Source organism: Schistocerca gregaria, chromosome 6 (genome assembly GCF_023897955.1).
Source record: "Schistocerca gregaria isolate iqSchGreg1 chromosome 6, iqSchGreg1.2, whole genome shotgun sequence".
Taxonomy (NCBI): Eukaryota; Metazoa; Arthropoda; class Insecta; order Orthoptera; family Acrididae; genus Schistocerca; species Schistocerca gregaria.
The window spans coordinates 546167816-546186277 of record NC_064925.1 but is presented as its reverse complement, the minus strand read 5'-3'; the positions used below and the strand labels follow the sequence as shown (position 1 = coordinate 546186277).

The 18462-nt window shown below is 42.3% G+C and overlaps 1 protein-coding gene across 18 annotated transcripts in view; it reads right to left on the bottom strand.

The window, feature by feature from the left end:
* The window catches only part of LOC126277961 (LIM domain-binding protein 2), a 743737-nt gene that overhangs the window by 100646 nt on the left and 624629 nt on the right, over positions 1 to 18462 (bottom strand). For 11 of the 18 annotated variants that reach the window (XM_049977585.1, XM_049977591.1, XM_049977590.1 and 8 more), the window contains one exon: positions 14781 to 14856. In XM_049977585.1, the coding sequence (XP_049833542.1) occupies positions 14781 to 14856 (76 nt within the window). Of the gene's footprint in view, positions 1 to 14780; positions 14875 to 18462 lie in introns of all 18 variants that reach the window. The other 7 variants (XM_049977583.1, XM_049977586.1, XM_049977584.1 and 4 more) reach the window with 1 other exon arrangement.

Below are 18462 nucleotides of genomic sequence, written 5' to 3'. Positions count from 1 at the left end.
TAATGAAATTCACACGCACAAAGATTCGAAATGGAAAAAGAATAATAGGAAGAAAAAATGAGAGCAACTGGAACAGTTAACACACTGATGAATATGATATAAGCAAGAAAGGATACATATTTAAAAAATTAAATTTAAACTAATTACTCGAAAAAATATAATCAAAGACATTGCGATACAAATTTTTAAAGTAGTTGACGAGATTCAAATCCGCGGTCTTTAGAGTGCGAGGACTGCACGATAACCGATACGTATCGGGAAAAATTACAATGTTTTAAAGTTGTAGAGCGTCAGCCGAAATTCCAAAAAAATTCTTTTTTCGCAATTACTCGCAAACGAGGGCCCACCAGGTTGAATGATTCAAATGGCTCTGACCACTATGCCACTTAATTTCTGAGGTTATTAGTCGCCTAGAACTTAGAACTACTTAAACCTAACTAACCTAAGGACACCAGACACATCCATACTCGAGACAGGATTCGAACCTGCGACCGTAGCGGTCGCTCGGTTGCAGACTGTGGCGCCTAGAAACGCACGGCCACTCCGGCCGCCCAGGTTGAATGGCTGATACCTTGGACCTTAACCTACGTCACCGTATAAATGGTTTCAAAAAGTCAATCCCACCGCCGGTAACATCTCCTTGTTAAAGAGTGCATTTTGTTCACTAAATGACAGTGCGGAACGCCGGCCGCGGTGGTCGAGCGGTTCAAGGCGCTCAGTCCGGAAACGCGTGACTGCTACGGTCGCAGGTTCGAATCCTGCCTCGGGCATGGATGTGTGTGATGTCCTTAGGTTCTCTTAGTTTTAAGTAGTTGTAATTTCTAGGGGACTGATGACCTCAGGTGTTAAGTCCCATAGTGCTCAGAGCCATTTGAACCATTTGAACAGTGCGGAACTGCATCGCATGTTTAACCTGTCGGATGATCGTCAACTAAACCTATACACGTTCCGGTGAAGATTCGCAATCACTGCTTCCGAGACTGGTTCGAGCGCCGCCACGAAGAGAGCACGGAGTGGGTGCGTGCTGCGGACGTGGCGTGGCTTTCTGGCAGCGCTGGCCGCGCTCTCTGGCAGGCGCTCCGCCCGCGGCGCCGCGCGGAGGGGCAGACCTCGTCGCCTGGACTGGAGTCGCGGGAGACCGGCCTACGCCGTCTTCAGCTACACTAGAATCCTCATATAATAGGCTCAATCGTCCGCCATGTTTTCCCAAATTCCAGGGATTCGGCAGTCTTTACCTACGGGGTGGTTTACCTATTCTCGCAGCTTTTTGCAATATCTCTTATAAAATAATTCATATTGCTGTTTATACAGGGTGAAAAGTATTTAAACCGACAAACTCTGGGCCGTTGTAGGGAACATCACGACAAATATTTTTCCCTAATGTCATTTTTTCCTATGAGGGTTATTTAAACCGGTAGAGGCCGCATTACGCTCTTCAGTAGTTAGAGGGCGTATTACGCTCTTCAATTGCTGTCCACCAGTGCAGTAGTGCATTGTCTCTGTTTACTAATGGAGCGATACACCTGGAGTGAGTACACTGATACGGTTGGTGCGTACTACGTAGCGCACCACAACGGACGAGCTGCACAACGGGTTTATCAACAACAATATCCTAATCGCCGTATCCCGCATCATACGACCTTTGCCGCTGTGTAACAACGTCTGCGTGACGCCGCATCATTTTGCAGATTACCTGGAAAGAGACACCGTCGCGCGGTAAGAACGCTGCAATTTGAGGAAGCTGTCTTGCAGCATCTGGAGCGGGATCCTTTACTCAGCACTTGTCAAATTGCACGTAACATGGGGACGAATCAGACGAATGTCAGAACAGCCCATCGAGAGAAATCGTTCCGTCCATTTCACTTAGAGCGTGTCTACAACCTGAAACCAGTTAATTATCCACCCAGAGCACAGTTTTCGCAGTGGTACCTGGAACAGTGTGAAATGCATCCTACATTTCCATCCTCTGTGTTGTTTACCGATGAAGCAACGTTCGGGAGTGATGGAGTCTTCAAAATGCACAATTCGCATGTTTGGAGTGAGGATAACCCATATGCCACAGTTACTAGCGCTCAACAAGTGCGGTTCTTCGTTAATGTGTGGGTCGGTGTTGTTGGGGACTGTTTAATTGAGCCGTATCTTCTACCTAGGCTAATAAATGGCAGGCACTATTACATTTTCTCGCCAGAGCATTGCGGGAAGACGTCCCGCTCCCTACAAGAAAACGCATGTGGTTCCAACATGACGGGGCGCCGGCACATTTCAATCGTCGTGTGCGTCGATTCCTGGACCGACGGTTCACAGAAACGTGGATTGGCAGAGGTGGTTTGTACCATGGCCTGTTCGATCCCCAGATATATCCCCTCTGGACTTTTTGTGTGGGGGGAGATGCACAACCTTGTTTACGCAACTCCTGTTGCATCAGAAGAGGATATGGTCGCCTGGATAGTAGCAGCAGCAGCAGGAACATTTCAGGGTACTCCTGGGCTTTTTGCCCGTGTCAGACATAACATGATCCGATGGTGTAACCTTTGTTTACGTGTCAATTTTTGAAAATCTACTGTAAGTGAAATTCGGTTGTGTTAATGTGTTGACTCTTGGACATAAAAAAATGGAAAAATGTTTGTTGGTTTCATTAATTTGCGGCCAAAGATATCTTCCTCTACCGATTTAAATACTCCTCATAGGTAAAAATGACATTAAGGAAAAATATTTGTTTTGATGTCCCATACAACCTCCCAGAGTTTGTCGGTTTAAATACTTTTCACCCTGTAGATATATTTAGAACCCCTCTTCATATACACTGCTGCGCCAAAGAAACGGCTACAGGCATGCGTATTCAAATACAGAGAGATGTAAACAGGCAGACTACGGCGCTGCGGTCGGCAACGCCTATATAAGACAGGTGTCTGGCGCAGTTGTTAGATCGGTTACTCCTGCTACAATGCCAGGTTATTCGGGTTTAAGTGAGTTTGAATGTGGTGTTATTGTCGGTGCACATGCTATGGGACACAGCATCTCCGAGGTAGCAACGAAGTAGGAATTTTCCTGTACACCCACTTCACGAGAGAGCCGTGAATATCAGGAATACGGTAGAACATCAAATCTCCGACATCGCTGAAGCCGGAAAAGATCCTGCAAGAACGGGACCAACGACGACTGAAGAGAATTGTTCAGCGTGACACTAGTGCAACCCTTCTCCAAATTTCTGCAGATTTCAAGGGCCATCAACAGGTGTCAGCGCGCGAACCATTCAACGAAACATCATCGATAAGTGCTTTCGCAGCCCTCTCGTGTGGATCAAATGGCTCTGAGCACTATGGGACTTAACATCTGAGGTCATCAGCCCCCTTGAACCTAAAACTACTTAAACCTAACTAACCTAAGGATTCTAACCTGCGACCGTAGCGGTCGAGCGGTTCCAGACTGGCCGGCCGCGGTGGCCGAGCGGTTCTAGGCGCTTCATTCCGGAATCGCGCGGCTGCTACGGTCGCAGGTTCGAATCCTGCCTCGGGCTTGGATCTGTGTGATGTCCTTAGGTTAGTTAGGTTTAAGTAGTTCTAAGTTCTAGGGGACCGATGACCTCAGAGGTTAAGTCCCATAGTGCTCGGAGCCATTTGAACCATTTTTGTTCCAGACTGAAGCGCCTAGAAACTCTCGGCCACTGCGACCGGCGGCCCTCTCGTATACCCTTGATGACTAGACGACACAAAGCTTTACGCCTCGCCCCGGTTCGTCAACACCGACACTGGACAACTGACGACTGCAAACATGTTGTCTGATCGGACGAGTTTCGTTTCAAACTGTATCGAGCGGCTGGACGTGTACGGGTATGGAGGAAACCTTGTGAATCCATGCACTCTGCATGTCATCAAGAGACTGTTCATGCTGATGGAGGCTCTGTAATGGTGTGGGGCGTGTGCAGTTGGAATGATATGGGACCCCTGATACGTCTAGATACGAGTCTGACAGGTGGCACGTACGTAAGTATACTGTTTGATCACGTGCATCCACTCATGTTCATTGTGAATTCCGACGGATTTGGGCAATTCCAGCAGGCAACACTCAACTCGTCCAGAATTGCTACAGAGTGGCTCCAGGTTCACTCTTCTGAGTTTAAACACTTCTGCTGGACACCGAACTCTCCAGATATGAATATTATTGAGCATATCTCGGAAGCCTTGCAAAGTGCTGTTCAGAAGAGACTCCACCCAGTCATACTCTCACGGATTTATGGACAGCCCTACAGGGTTCATGGCGTCAATTTCCTCCAGCACTACTTCATATATTAGTGGAGTCCATGCCACGTCGTGTTACGGCACTTGTGCATGCTCGCGGCATCCCTAGAAGATGTTAGGTAGGTGTGCCAGTTTCTTTGGCTCTTCATTGTAATAGAAAAACTGAAATGTAATATTAGACGGCCATAGAAACTTACGAGGTAATTCGTATGTAATGAGTTAAGAACTCGGCACCAATGCCTTCAAAGACAGGTATTATGCACTAACCTGTCTGTGTCTATCTGTCTGCAATTGTAAAAGTGGTGTTTTTGTAATCATCAGTAAGCACTTTAAGAATTTGGCGTTTTTATTGTGCAGAGGAAGGAAACGAACAGTTTAATGTTACAGTGAACCGAATTTTTATTAACGGCATTTTTATTGTGCAGAAGAAGGAAACGAACAGTTTAATGTTACAGTGAACCGAATTTTTATTAACGGTTTTATCTATCACTTAACCAGTATTCATTTTGTATACTTCATGATAGGTTTATTGCTTGTTAAGTTGTTGTAAAAACTTTTATTCTTTGAAGGTTCTGTTACTTGTGCAGGTTCCCTCACAATGACCAATTCGCTATGACAATAGCTCAATTATGATTCCTCCTACCGTACCTATATAAGAAATGGGGCCAAGTATTATTCAGTTTGTGTATGTATGTATATGATGTATAAATACATTACAATTATCCCTCTACACTTCGCCCACAGCGAAAATATCTCGAGAATCGAAAAAAAAAAAAAACATTGAGACGAACTGCTTCAGTACAGGTTTCGACTGGGGGAAAAAACGCAATTGTATGCAACTGGTTTCATGTTGATAGGTACTTGTATTAACGTATATTTACAGTACAAAATTCACATCCAATTTGTGTCTCCGGCACTCTGTGGCCTATCTTTATCTTCGTTCGGGGTCACTCGAAAACCTAAACACGCGAACACCATTTTTGCAATATTTAGAGCAGTTCAAAACTGAGTGGCCACCAGTATTTAGGAAGAATTCTTCAATACATTTGATTAGAAATTTACACTCGCATCGTGACTCGCGTGTAAACAAGTATGAATATCCTACACCTTAGGGGAAACAAGGCGGACAGTTCAGCTCAGGTTATAGGAGTCTTAAGCTACACGCTCCTGTCATTTACTGCGCCTCAATGCGTGTTCAGAAATCTAATTCCCAGACAACATTCGAAGCACTTCCTCGTCAAACAAAAAACGACCACATGCAATTTCGCTCGGTACACATTTTCGGCAGAAAATGGACAAAGAAGAAAGGCAATTTGTCAACAATGTAATCACATGCGCGGAAAGTGCCTTTATTCAATATAGTTGTTCTACCCCCTGCCCACTTAATGCAGATAGGTAGACCCTTGCGATAGAATACAAGGGTTAGAAAATGTTTGTTACTTCTTTTATCTGTCCACTGTTTCTTAAACGACACATACCGTACAATTACAGCTTTTTAACAATGAACATCACAATTATTCAGTTATTGGTCAGGCAGGCCACAAACGTTCATGAATAGTAATAACCATTTAAAAATAAATTAGCTGTCACAGGACAGAAACAAGTACAAAACTCATCATTGTGGGGACGTTAAACATACGAGTACATTCTGCATTTAACAGCGGCCAGCTGTAGCATTTTGAATACACTCTCAGTGACAGAATGTCTTTCATGAAACTTACGCAGTCCTCAGATAAGTTGCTCAAAAGCGACCACTCCGCAACTCAAAACAGTTAGCAATACGCTGGATCATATTTTTCTGAACTCTTCGGAGCATAGCTGCATCAACAGTTACAAGAACGACATGGAAGTGCGCAACCAGTTCTTCATCATCCATCGGTAGGGTACAATACAAGTCCAGTAGTTACCTGTGAAGTGGGTTGGTAGACCTCTGGTGACGTAATGTCCTAAAGGACTCTAACGAACATAAAACATGACAGTTGGCACTAATCGTTACGGCACGAGTGTACATAGAGAACTGAATTCGCACGTACTTGATAAATAGTGTGATACAATACAGATGATGTCGCTACGTGACTTGCATGGTTGCAGGAGAACTATCTAGGTTAAAAGATCCAGTAACAGACAAAGACGGAGAGGACTGAAGTAGTCTGCTTTTGATTTTGGGGCAAGGGGTACAACTAAAGAAAAGACAAGCAATGTTGACAATGAAGCGGAAGGTATGGAGGGGTGTAGTACATGGAACAGAGTAAACATTTAAAGATAAAACGCATGTTTAAGTGTGGAATAATGTAAACGACTGTACTCTCATTTGTATGTTAGCATTAAATAACTGCACATGTTTTACATAACACCTACTGTAATCGTTGTATACGATTAAAAGACCAGATTAAACGTCACGCAATCTACAATTAGAACATAACCACACAACTGAGTACGGTATCGAACGCCCCGACTCGAGTATTTCAAACTCTCCCAGTTGCACTAATTAGACAGCACAGCTCTGCAGTAGTAGGATAGTTCTCGTACATGTTATTACAGCGCTTCCAAATTGCCTTTCTTTGACATTCCGTTTCTGTCGAATACTGCAATGTCAACATGCAAGGAAGCGCACTGTGACGTCTTAGTGCGTGGACTTTGGTTCACCTTGTACTTAAATGACCTGCAGGATTAAGTCTGTAGCCCCATGAGGCTATTCACGGAAGACAAAGTTTTAGCTTTAGAAACTTGTATACGATATGCGGAGAGATTTGCAGATGATCAATGAATGGTACAAAGATTGGAAAAAGACCCTAAACATAGACAAACATACCTTAAGGCATGCAAATACACGAAAATATCCGATATCGTTTCATAACACAACTGCAATCAATGACTAGAATCTATCACTACATTCACATAGAACGTAAAAGTTTCTACCCGGACTGATTTAAGGTGAAACAACCACATAATGTTGGCAAAGGCGAAGGTAGATGTCAGATTTATTGGTAGAGTCCCTAACAAAATTAATTCACGCACGAAAGAGATGGCTTTCAAAACAAATTTTCGGACAGTTCCGGAGTATTGTTCAGCGGTCTGGGAACCTTATCAATTTAGATTAGCTGAAGAAACAGAAAAGATTCTAAGAAGGGTTAACGTCGAGTCATAGACTTGTTTAGGCAGCGTTAGCGTTCTATAGCGTCTCTCAACGAGCTACAGCAGGAGACGTCACAAGGGAGAGTATGTCCATCAACCAGCGCCTTACTTACAAAATTACGGGAACCATTTCAAAAGGAGATAAGGAATGCATTACTCCCTCCGACATATACCAAACGTAATGATCACTACGCGTCGGCTAGAGAAATTCGGGCTCATGCAGAAGAATCTTTGTCCCCAATATACCATCCGCGAATGGAATTGAAACGGGGAGACGATAATCCTGTACAGTATAGTACACTACGTAGGTACTCTCTGCCAAGCACCGTACTACGGCTTGCGGATTACAGATGGTGATTTTCTTGTATGAGCCAACATATGCTTATCTGGTTTGGATTTTTGTAGCTGAAAAACATTTGTTGCTGACAGTCAAATCTTTTATTTATTTTCATAAACTTCTGCATGTCATTATTAAAAATTTTTAGTACTTTCAACATTGCACCCCAGTCAGCAATCGTGATACTCTAATATGTATGAAACTATCAGCCTCGATAGGGCCTCTATACCGCAATCGAGGCTGATAGTGTCTTGCATGTTATTAGAAAATATTTCCCATTCTCAACAGCATTTGTATGATGTACTGCCGTTTTGAGTTTCTGAGCAAAAATTGATGCAACGCCGGACAGATCGATTTGTGGTCTGTTACCTGTCTACTGGGTCACAGATATCCTATCGCCATATCGAGACACCAAGACCGCTCAACATTACAGAGGTAGTATGGTAGACCTTTTTTAAGAAAAAGTTCTCTAAACAGTTTACAACATGTGAGTGCAGTGATTTTACTGTAACATGTGAAATATATCTCAAGAATAATGGTCGGCACGATCATTCACGTGAGTTAACGTAAACATCTTGGAAAACCAATGAGAACCTTTTGTAAAATCGCTTGTTCCCAACAAGAGATGAATGGTTATCCACTACCAACTAGTTCTGCTTTGTAAACAAACGAATGTCACTGTTTGCAATAATTATATTGATAAATAAAACTGTCTTCCTGTTGATTAAGTTCTTTATATAAAGAAGTACAACGCATTATTTGTGATCTCTCTGGAGTCACTGAAAGAAAGGCAATGCGTAATGCTTTTCTTTCCTTGAAACATAAGACAGGAACCAAACTGTGCGAATATTGTAGATGGCAAAAGTCTGAGCCACGATAATCGTCACAGATGCTTTCAAAAGATAACAATGCTATTCATTATTACAGTTGCTTTCCATTATTTCTAGTACCAATTTTGAAAGCTAGTCTTTTAATGAATATGTCACCTTCAGCAAACGGAGGAAATTAACTGTACTTACCTATTCTTGTTTGTAAAAATTCTGGAATAATGGGCCAATCCTTACACGCATATCCGTGGTATACTACCTGATCAAAAATATCCGAACAACCTAATGGAATGGAAAATTGACCACTACATGTCACGAGAGGAAAAGCCCTTATAACAGGAGGCGGGGAGTATTGTGTAGTCGGTAGAGAAGCGAAACAGGTAGGAGAGCTCACATCCAAACCTCTAGATGTCAGACACTCAGATCGGTACCAAACGTTGTACTTACTTCGATAGAGTATCAACCAAAACATCTATTTAGTTCGTGCTATGTACTGTCGTCCAGTAGAACATGCGCAAACGGTAATTAAAATTAACACCAGAACGACGGAGGACAGAAAAAGGGTATCTGTGAAGGTTTGATTTGTAGATATCGCGTGGTTGAGTTGGACCGGAACGGTAGCTCACCGTGTTTAGTCACAGGGTTAGCTGCCATCTATAATAATAATAATAATAATAAAACTGAACGAATGGATCAACTATGAACTTGAATGGATGTCACGGGACGTCCGCCCCAAGTAACGGCAACGAACAAAATGAGATATATTGTTCTGGAAGCCACAATGGACCAAGACAAGTATGAATCAATTTTTGGGGACAATGTCCACTTCTACGTGCAGTTCTGATTTCACTCGGTGTGACAGCATCTACCAGGAGGACAATGCAACGTGCCACACAGCTCGCAGAGTGGCTGGGTCGTTCGCCGAGCACGAGGATGAGTGCAATGTACTCGCCTGGTCTCCAAACTCCCCGGGTTTATAGAAAAGTATTTTTATTTGCCATCAGCAGTATAAATTTATTCGTCAACAATAAATTTAATGCATACAGCTGACAGCGAATAAAAATGCTTTTCCATAAATATCTCAGAGCTACAGCTAGTTACCTACACAATATTTTAAACCTAATAGATAATTTGTGGGACCAGCTCGAGCGGAGTGCTCGCGGCATTGGTCCTCAACCAAGCGGCGCTAACCATGGCACTGCAGTCGGCATGGCTGCACAGGCGTGCGTTAATGTGACTCTACAGTGTTATTGGTATGGACGTCATCAATACTTCGCACAATGCTTCTTATATTTATCTCTCAAAAACTTTTCAGAAACCCTAATCCACTGGCTAACTGAGGACTTGCTCTTATATTCAGATGTGTGCCAAGTTTTGTAAAGTGCTTTCTTTCAACACTTGCACTGAAAAAGCATTTGGAAAGGACTGTTGCACGGCATGCAGTTTACAGACGTAAAATGCTCGTAATTTACCTCAACATCAATACGCGTCGGAATTTTTGTGCTACAGAGCTTTCATATCCATTCATTTGCATCTGTGACGATTCACTTCCGCCATGTCACCGAGGCATCTGAACACTCTCCGAACGCCTCTGGCGTGCCCTGCACGTGCCAATGGATAAGCGTACACCGTGTTACTGAGCGAGCGCTCCGAGCACGATCTTCTCTGTCGAGCGATCGGCCAGAAAACATCGTCTGTCATCACACAGGTGGCCCATGGGCTGAGCGTGCGTCATGCCTCGACCTGCCGATTAGCTGCACTTACCAACAAGATCTGACTCCTGCACATTACCTTGGGTCGGTGTAAACTCAGTTATGCTTACGTGAAATGGAGCTCATATGGGTTGTACTTTTGGCTCTCTGGCGACTTTGGTATGGGAGTCCTATAAACTTCGCTGCTGACAAGCTAGCTTGAAGGTGATTGTGTTCTTTAATTTACAAATGTTTTTTTTCATTACTCATATTATGACAGTTGCATATTAACTCACATTGCCATTTGATGGCAGTGGTTGATATTTTTTTCGAAGCCTGTCTGTTATAAATGGAAGCCATCCTTATTCCTAATGTATTACATTTTGAGTGACCTTAGTTTGATTATACTGTACTTCTTAAAATCTCTGCTGATAATTGTTTGAGACAGATTTTTTTTGGAGGGGGGGGGGAGGAGGAGGAGGGAGGTTGGGGGAGGGAGGGGAAGGATCTAACTGTTTTTAAAATAATAACGCACCTCATGTACATGGGACCATGGCTCTGAGATTTTCTATAGATTTTAATTGTGGCATTGGCAACTGGCTAGTGCGAGAATTCAATCAGATAGGTTTCCGTATAACTAATTCTCTTCTGTACTTCCTATTAATGTCCGTATTTTGAGGTCACTATAAGAAGTATTTTGTATTGTATGGTTAAATGTGAGGGAAGGGAGGGGGGCAGGGCGAGTCTCTTGATTTTGATTTGTCAGTTAAGACTTTTCTGATTAATAAAAATTACTCCTGAATATTGTTGCACGCCTCTCAGTTCAGCACCACCACTCCTATCAACCACCATATTATCAGAATTTTCAATAGATGCAACATGTGTTCCAATTCTAAATGTTGAAACAGTTTATGAAAATTCAGCTGCTGATGTTTTGCGATGCCAGTACTGATATCAATGAACATCTTGAAGTTTAACAGAACTGAAACCCCCTCCCCACCTCCCCCCGAAAAACGAATTATCTAAGCCCCTGATAGGGATCGTCGAGCAGTGCGGAAGGGCTGGTTCTAAAAGATCGCATGAAATCAGCGGAACAAATCACTCAAAGTGCTATCTCCAGTCAGCTAGCAGAACAACCGTGCGCAGGGAGTTAAAACGAATGAGGTGCAACAGTCGAACGGCTCCTAATACTCCAATATTTCTGCAGTCGGTGCTAAGCGACGCTTGAGGTGGTGCAAGCAGCGACGCCACCGCACAGTCTACTACTGGAAACAGATGATCTTGATTGATCAGTCACGCTAAACCCTGTGGCAGTCCGGTGGAAGGGTTTGAGTTTGACCAATTCTTGGAAAACAGTACATGAAGTCATTTGTAATGCCAACAGTAACACAGGAAGGAAGTGGTGTTACGATATAGGGTGTTTTTCGTGGTTAGGGTGTGGTTCCCTTATTGTGCTTACAAAAAAGAGTTAAATGAGGGAAGAAAATGAACTTTGTGAACTGCGTACCAGAGGGTAACAGTCTGGTGACGGTTATTGCATATGTCAGCATGACAACGCACTCTTTCAAAAAGCAGACTCTGTGAGACAATACTTTGTGGGCAGTAAAATTAGCATTAGTGAAATGACTGGTCTGCCTGGAGTCCAGATCTGAACCCAACGGAGCAACTTTGGGATGAGTTAGAACGTATACTACGCTCCAGGCCACTAGGTCCAGAATCTTCTCTGGTTTCAAGTTCTGGGGAACAATGGGCTGTCATTTCTCCACATGCTTTCAGACACATCACTGAAATTGTCTCCATCAGAGCCCAAGCCGTCATAAAGGCGAAACTGGATACACACACCACAATAATGTGCACTAATACTTGTCTAGATACTTTTGATAAAATGGTGTATTAATTGAGAAACATTGTGCAACCTCTTTTAGGCAGCTAAGCACGCAGCAATACGTTTCATCGCTTCTTAACTGCACCGTTAACTCCGATCGTCTTCGCCGGCTTTTGTGGCCGAGCGGTTCTAGGCGCTTCACTCCGGAACCGCGCTGCTGCTACGGTCGCAGGTTCGAATCCTGCCTCGGACTGGGATGTGTGTAATGTCCTGAGGTTGGTTAGGTTTAAGTAGTTCTAAGTTCTAGGGGACTGATGACCACAGATGTTAAGCCCCACAGTGCTCAGAGCCATTTGAACTGACAGTCTTCGAAAAGAACGGGATCGTTCGTAAGTAATACAAACAATAAATTCCATAGGAAAGAGCAAATTATACAACCACATAAATATTTGGCCTCCTCTGAAGCAAAGAATGATCTGACAAGCTACTGGAGCTAAACTGAATTAATTTCTGATTTACAGCTGTTCTGTGTGTGTGTGTGTGTGTGTGTGTGTGTGTGTGTGTGTGTGTGTGTGTGTGTGTGTGTGCGTTTGTTTGTTTGTTTGTTTTAAACGTAATCTTCGATGTTTCTTTTAAAAGTAAACAATACGCAGATAACCTGTATCTATAAGGTCAGTAAGTAATTAAGCGAACAACAATAATATTTTTCGATTTCCACCGTTTTATGTACTTATATGATGAACGCTCATATGCGACCTTGGCCTTTACCCGACAAGATTAAAGCCTTCATGCCCTCTCCTACATATAACCAGGAGTCCTTCGAGAGAGTGTTTACACAAAACATTGCAATCTGCCTATTACAAGACTTGTATGTACAATAATAATAATAATAATAATAATAATAACAAATGTTACAGTAATGAGTACAGGTATTATGGTAATTTCAGTCTTATGAACTTTTGCTGTCCGCCCTGGTAGCTGAGTGGTCAGCTCTACGGAATGTCATTCTAAGGGGCTTGGTTCGATTCCCGGCTGGGTCGGAGATTTTCTCCGCTTAGGGACTGGGTGTTGTGTTAGCATCTCATCTCCATCGACACGCAACTCGCCGAAATGGCATCAACTCAAAAGACTTGCACCAGGCGAACTGTCTACCCGTCGAGAAGCCCTAGCCACAAGACATCTCTCATTTCATTTTCTTTAGTGCATTTATCATGAAATAACATTCCTGTCGAAGTGAGGGTAATAGTGTACTAACAGAAAAGGTGTGGCAGGATTATAGAGGCAATCATCCACTCCTCAGAGGAAATACAAAAAATACGTCCAATGACAAATTGGGTGTACTAAGGGTCTATGTCCAAAAAGCGCTATTATTGCTTTGAATCAGCTGTGTGTGTGTGTGTGTGTGTGTGTGTGTGTGTGTGTGTGTGTGTGTGTGTGTGCTAACAACGATGCACAATTCATTCATCTGCGAGTCATTTTTAGAGCCAGTGTCCAAGTGAAGATAGATCATAAAGAAAATAGTCATTTGTCAAGACCTTGAATACAAATACTTCACCGTAATAACGGCCACTGTAGGATGGAAGGTTGGAGTTTAACTTCTCACGGTGGTCCTTAGGGACGGAGAATAAACGCAGATGCAGAAGAGTGGGAACAGAATCGGCCTTGTGTGTTTGTTACATGGTACATTCTGTTATGGGCCTGCAGTCAATCGTAAGGGCCACAGAAAATCTAAATCAGGATGGTCTAAAGGCAACCTGAACCAAGCTCCTCTCTCGAATAAAAGTCCACGTTCTTAATCACTGCGGAAGCTCTTCTTGCGACTGAAAAGCAACAGAATATTGCCTTGTATTCGTTTGTAGGTTGCAAGTACTGAACATTTAAAGGCTAGTGAAACTTTGTGTCCGGCTGGGGCCCGATTTTCAGCTTTTCGAGAGTAGTCGCCTTAACCACTATGCTATCTGATTTCGCTTCCAGGCTTGACTGAGATTTTCATTTTCAGTTATTTTTCCTTCAATTACTTCTGAACTTCACGAAGAGAGATTTTCCCACAGCGTTTCACTGTTTTCTACTCAACGATCCATTCATTTCATTTCAGTGAATCTGAAACACTTTACAACATGTACTCACACAACTAATTCCTGTTCTGTTTTCATCTTTCCCCGCGGAAGTAAGTATATACAATACATAGCGGTATCTCAGCGTGACAACGAGCTGGTCACACAACCTTCTTCCCGAACACTACTTCCCATTAATCTGAGGCCTCGGTACTAGAGAATCCCAGTACAATGTTAAAAATGTGCTTAGTACTGGCTTCACCTGATAAGACGCCTAATGACATGACGATGCGTCATAAGAAACAAATTCTTACAGGAAACTTGTCCAAAATACTTTTTTTGGTGTGCAAACAGTGTCAAGGTCAGTCAGGCCCTGGAGAAAAAAATGGTGAATATTCTGAAAGCTAGGGCACGACTTGAGCATCGAGAAAAATTTTAGAAATTGATGCAGCTGCGAGAATCTCATGTCATGTCAGCCGTTCTCATTAGTCTATATGAGATGTCATGTTTACAACAATAAAGCAACAAATAAGTTGTAGGTAGAACTTCAGTGGCACACCTTTACTAATTATACGTTTATAGATAACATTGCATCAATACAGCGGATGCCCACACACGAACGCCTGGGCAGTCACACACTTGGCGCAGCGTAAAAAAGCCTTTGTGTACTCACCTCTGTCCTCTGCTGAAGCCTCTTGTTAAGCTCGTAAATACGATAGTCAGGCTGGCCGAAGTACGGCGTATGACGCCTGGGAACAGGAAGAGATCTACCAAATAAGTTGAAAAACACGGAATTAACACAGAGGACGGCACAGGACAACATATATGGCGCTTGCACCAGGGTGCGATCCCTCCGTCACCACGGTACGTAGCTCTCATGTGAGTCACCATCGAGTAAAGATAAGAGCCACAGGACAGTACGACTCTGTTTATATCTCGAAAAATAATTCCAGAGTGGCGACGTCAGCTACGCACACTGGTGCAAGGCGACATACAAACATATAAACAATATCATAATTTATAAATGCTCAAACTATATTACTCCTTCAGTCGTAAATTACTTGACATAGAGATTACATTTATGATTCTCTGCATCCATCATATACTGCACTACTTTCCTATTGCTGTAGCTAAACAGTTGACTCATACAAAATTTCTGAATGCCTCATGCCAAGACGTCAAGTATAAGGTGACTTAATTTCTAAGTTCGCATTGCCTAAGAAAATTATTTGCCTCTGAGGACATATTCGAGAAACAAGTCTTAATAACTTTAATTATAGATCATTTCCCATTTAGTCTATTGATGACTTTACTGTTTCACTGAACAATAATAATTCCATCAGCAGCACTGTATTAGTACCAGTTTCCCTCTCTCAAAAAGAGGGAGGAAGGGGGGGAGGGAGCAGGCGTTCATATTAAAAAAGCAAATAGCAAAACCACAAGCAGAATCGTTCTTCAGAAAACATGCGAACTATAGAGACAATTCAAAAGCAAATACTGCATGTAAAAATGAAGACCAGTATATGATGAGAGCAACAGAGAAAGCATACATGCATCACACAGAAAATTATAAACAATATTACACTGAAGGCTTCAATTATTTTCATAAAAAAGATAACAAAATATTAAGTTAACGTACAACAAACATAACTAAACGTTTCTCTACTTACAGAACCCAAAATTTCGTTATGAATTAAGTACTGATGAAGATTCGTAACGGTGTTTTGTCATTCGATCACGGTGTAAGAAACGTAAGATGTACTTCTAATTGCAGAGGTTCTTGCCGGATATCTATTTCGTTTAATTCACATGTATGCGAATATCTACTTATGACGGTCAGTATTCCGAATACTTGTGCAGAACATCCGAGGATTTTTTTTTCATTTTTGATAAGTTTAGCATCACAGACACGCGAGACTCCAGCGTTTTACTCGATACAGTCATCCAAAAATTGAGTCAACACGAAAACCTTCAACATCTCAATACTTCTACGATCAACTATGCTCTGTTTCCGTGGAAAAGTGTTTGTATACAAACTACGAGTCAGAAACACTTCGAAAACAAAAACAAACCAACCTACTCAGTTACCCAAGAATAGAGCACGAACTTTGTTCGCCCCAATTGGGGCTGTCGGTGATGTCACTTGCAATATCTTTGAAATTACGGCATCCGTTTCTTGCAAAGTGACAATACCGCACTGCATTTCTTTTCTATATCTTCATTAGCATCAAATTTATACAGAAATTACGGATTCGTTTGGTAATGACACATCCCGCCACCTAGTAAAAAGATAATTTACAATACTCATATTTTTTTAGTCACAGTAAACTGAATCATAACTATGAAGACAAAACAACTTTGCTGTATGAAACCACTGCTTCAAACCAAACATTGCAGCTTGCTTCACCCCATACATTCATAACAATAATGCGTTTGACATAGGAGGCTGAATGTCAGACACAGCCTAATTATAATTAGTGGATTTTTTTTTTATTCAGTAGCTGACAATTGGTGACGTCTCCAAGTCCAAAGTAAACTTTTCGCTTCGAGCTCTTTAACTGCACATGTTCAGCTGTGATTATAACAAGACTTAAAGCGAGTTAACATCGTGATTTAAAGTCGGGTCTGTTTTGTCAGCACTTAAATTTGGCACCACTGACTTAACACTACGTTTCAGGATCACACACTTCTTCACGTGATCACGCACTTCTTCACGTGATCTTTGATGCAGGAGACCAGGAGCCTAACCGTATCCAAGGAGCATACAACGCTACGAGGAACGGAGTAGACAAACTTTATGCATCCATGCATCAGACATTACACAGAATCCCATTACATTGTCTGTGCTGTCTTTTGATAGTCCCCTGTTTTAGTCACCGTGCCCCAATGATGTAGTCAGCAGCACGAAATGTTTGCACACTCGAGAAATACAATAGTGTCAAAGCTGTAGGCCTCGGCGTTGACGTGAAACTACATTGTCCAGTCACATTAATGTGACCACCTCTCAAAAGTCTGAGTAGCCACCTTTTGCAGCGCTGACTGCTGTGGGAGGTGCAGGAAGACAGTCAGTGAGGTTCAGGAAGGTACCGAGAGGGCTGTGGAGCCGTGCCGACTCCGGGAGAGTGGCTACAGCTGCTCTAGGTTTCTCGGTAACAACAATATGCATACATTATGGAGTCAGAAACTAACACTTTCGGACATTTTTACATAAATTTTTCCTCGTTTTGAGAAGATAATCAGCTCCCATTGGGAGACGAAGCACTTCTGATACGCTTTACGTCAAAAGCACAGTGTCTCCGTGAATTACGTTAACTTCCAGACAAAAGCGACGTGATTAATAATTAAAACTTCTATTGATAATATTTTTCGAATTATGTAAATGATATAGAGATAAAATTATGTAAATGATGTAGAAATAACACAGTGCATCAATTACCTGAAACTGAATCACGACTTTAAGTAAGCAAAAACCATGGACATGGTTTGATATCAAGAGTAATTAGGTATCAGGCCACAGTATTACTACAAAGTGTTTTACTATTTCGTGAAGAATTTTGATCTGGAAATTGAACAAGCGGTGTAAACCCGTCTACTGCAAAATACGATGTCCCAGCTTACTCGTATCCAAACTGCTTCTTATGGTAAATACTTAGACACACTCCTCGCGCAGCTTGTACGGCGACAACAGATTCAGATATAACCGGTTACAATCCTCTCGTTGAAAAAAAAATTCGTCGCCAGCAAGGGAAGCGTAACGTTCCTAATTCCACCTATAACTGGCTAGATAGTCATTTCATACGGGAGGATAATGGAAAACGCATACCACATCCAACAGCAATATGTCTAGTAAAACACTGCGCTTTTCTAACCCAGTTGAGAAGAGTTTTGCTTCAACTACACTCAGCCACGTCATACATATATTTAGGAATAAAAGTTTCTACAATTACGAATTGAAACGATAATGTAAGCAAAGTTTTGTGTAATCAAATGGCAGGAACTCATAGGATACAGGGGAATTGTGTTTTATGTAAAAGGAAGACTGCTTACAAAACTCTTGTAGGGGACATATTTTAATGCTATTTACGTACGAAGGACCATACTAAGTCGGACTAAAGGGAGATAGAACGTATACAAAATAAAGGTGGTGCGAATGGTCAAAGGCTTGGTTGACTGAGGAGAAAATATAACAGAAATGTTGAAGAATATCAAGTGCCTTACGCTGGCTGTACATTTCTCGAGATCCTTCTTAGAGAACTTTAAGAGTCATCTTTCATTATTCACCTTCCTGTGCATCTGTCCCACAGAGATCGTCCGATAAAATTGGCCAGAAAAAGTTGCGATTTCATACGGGGCGA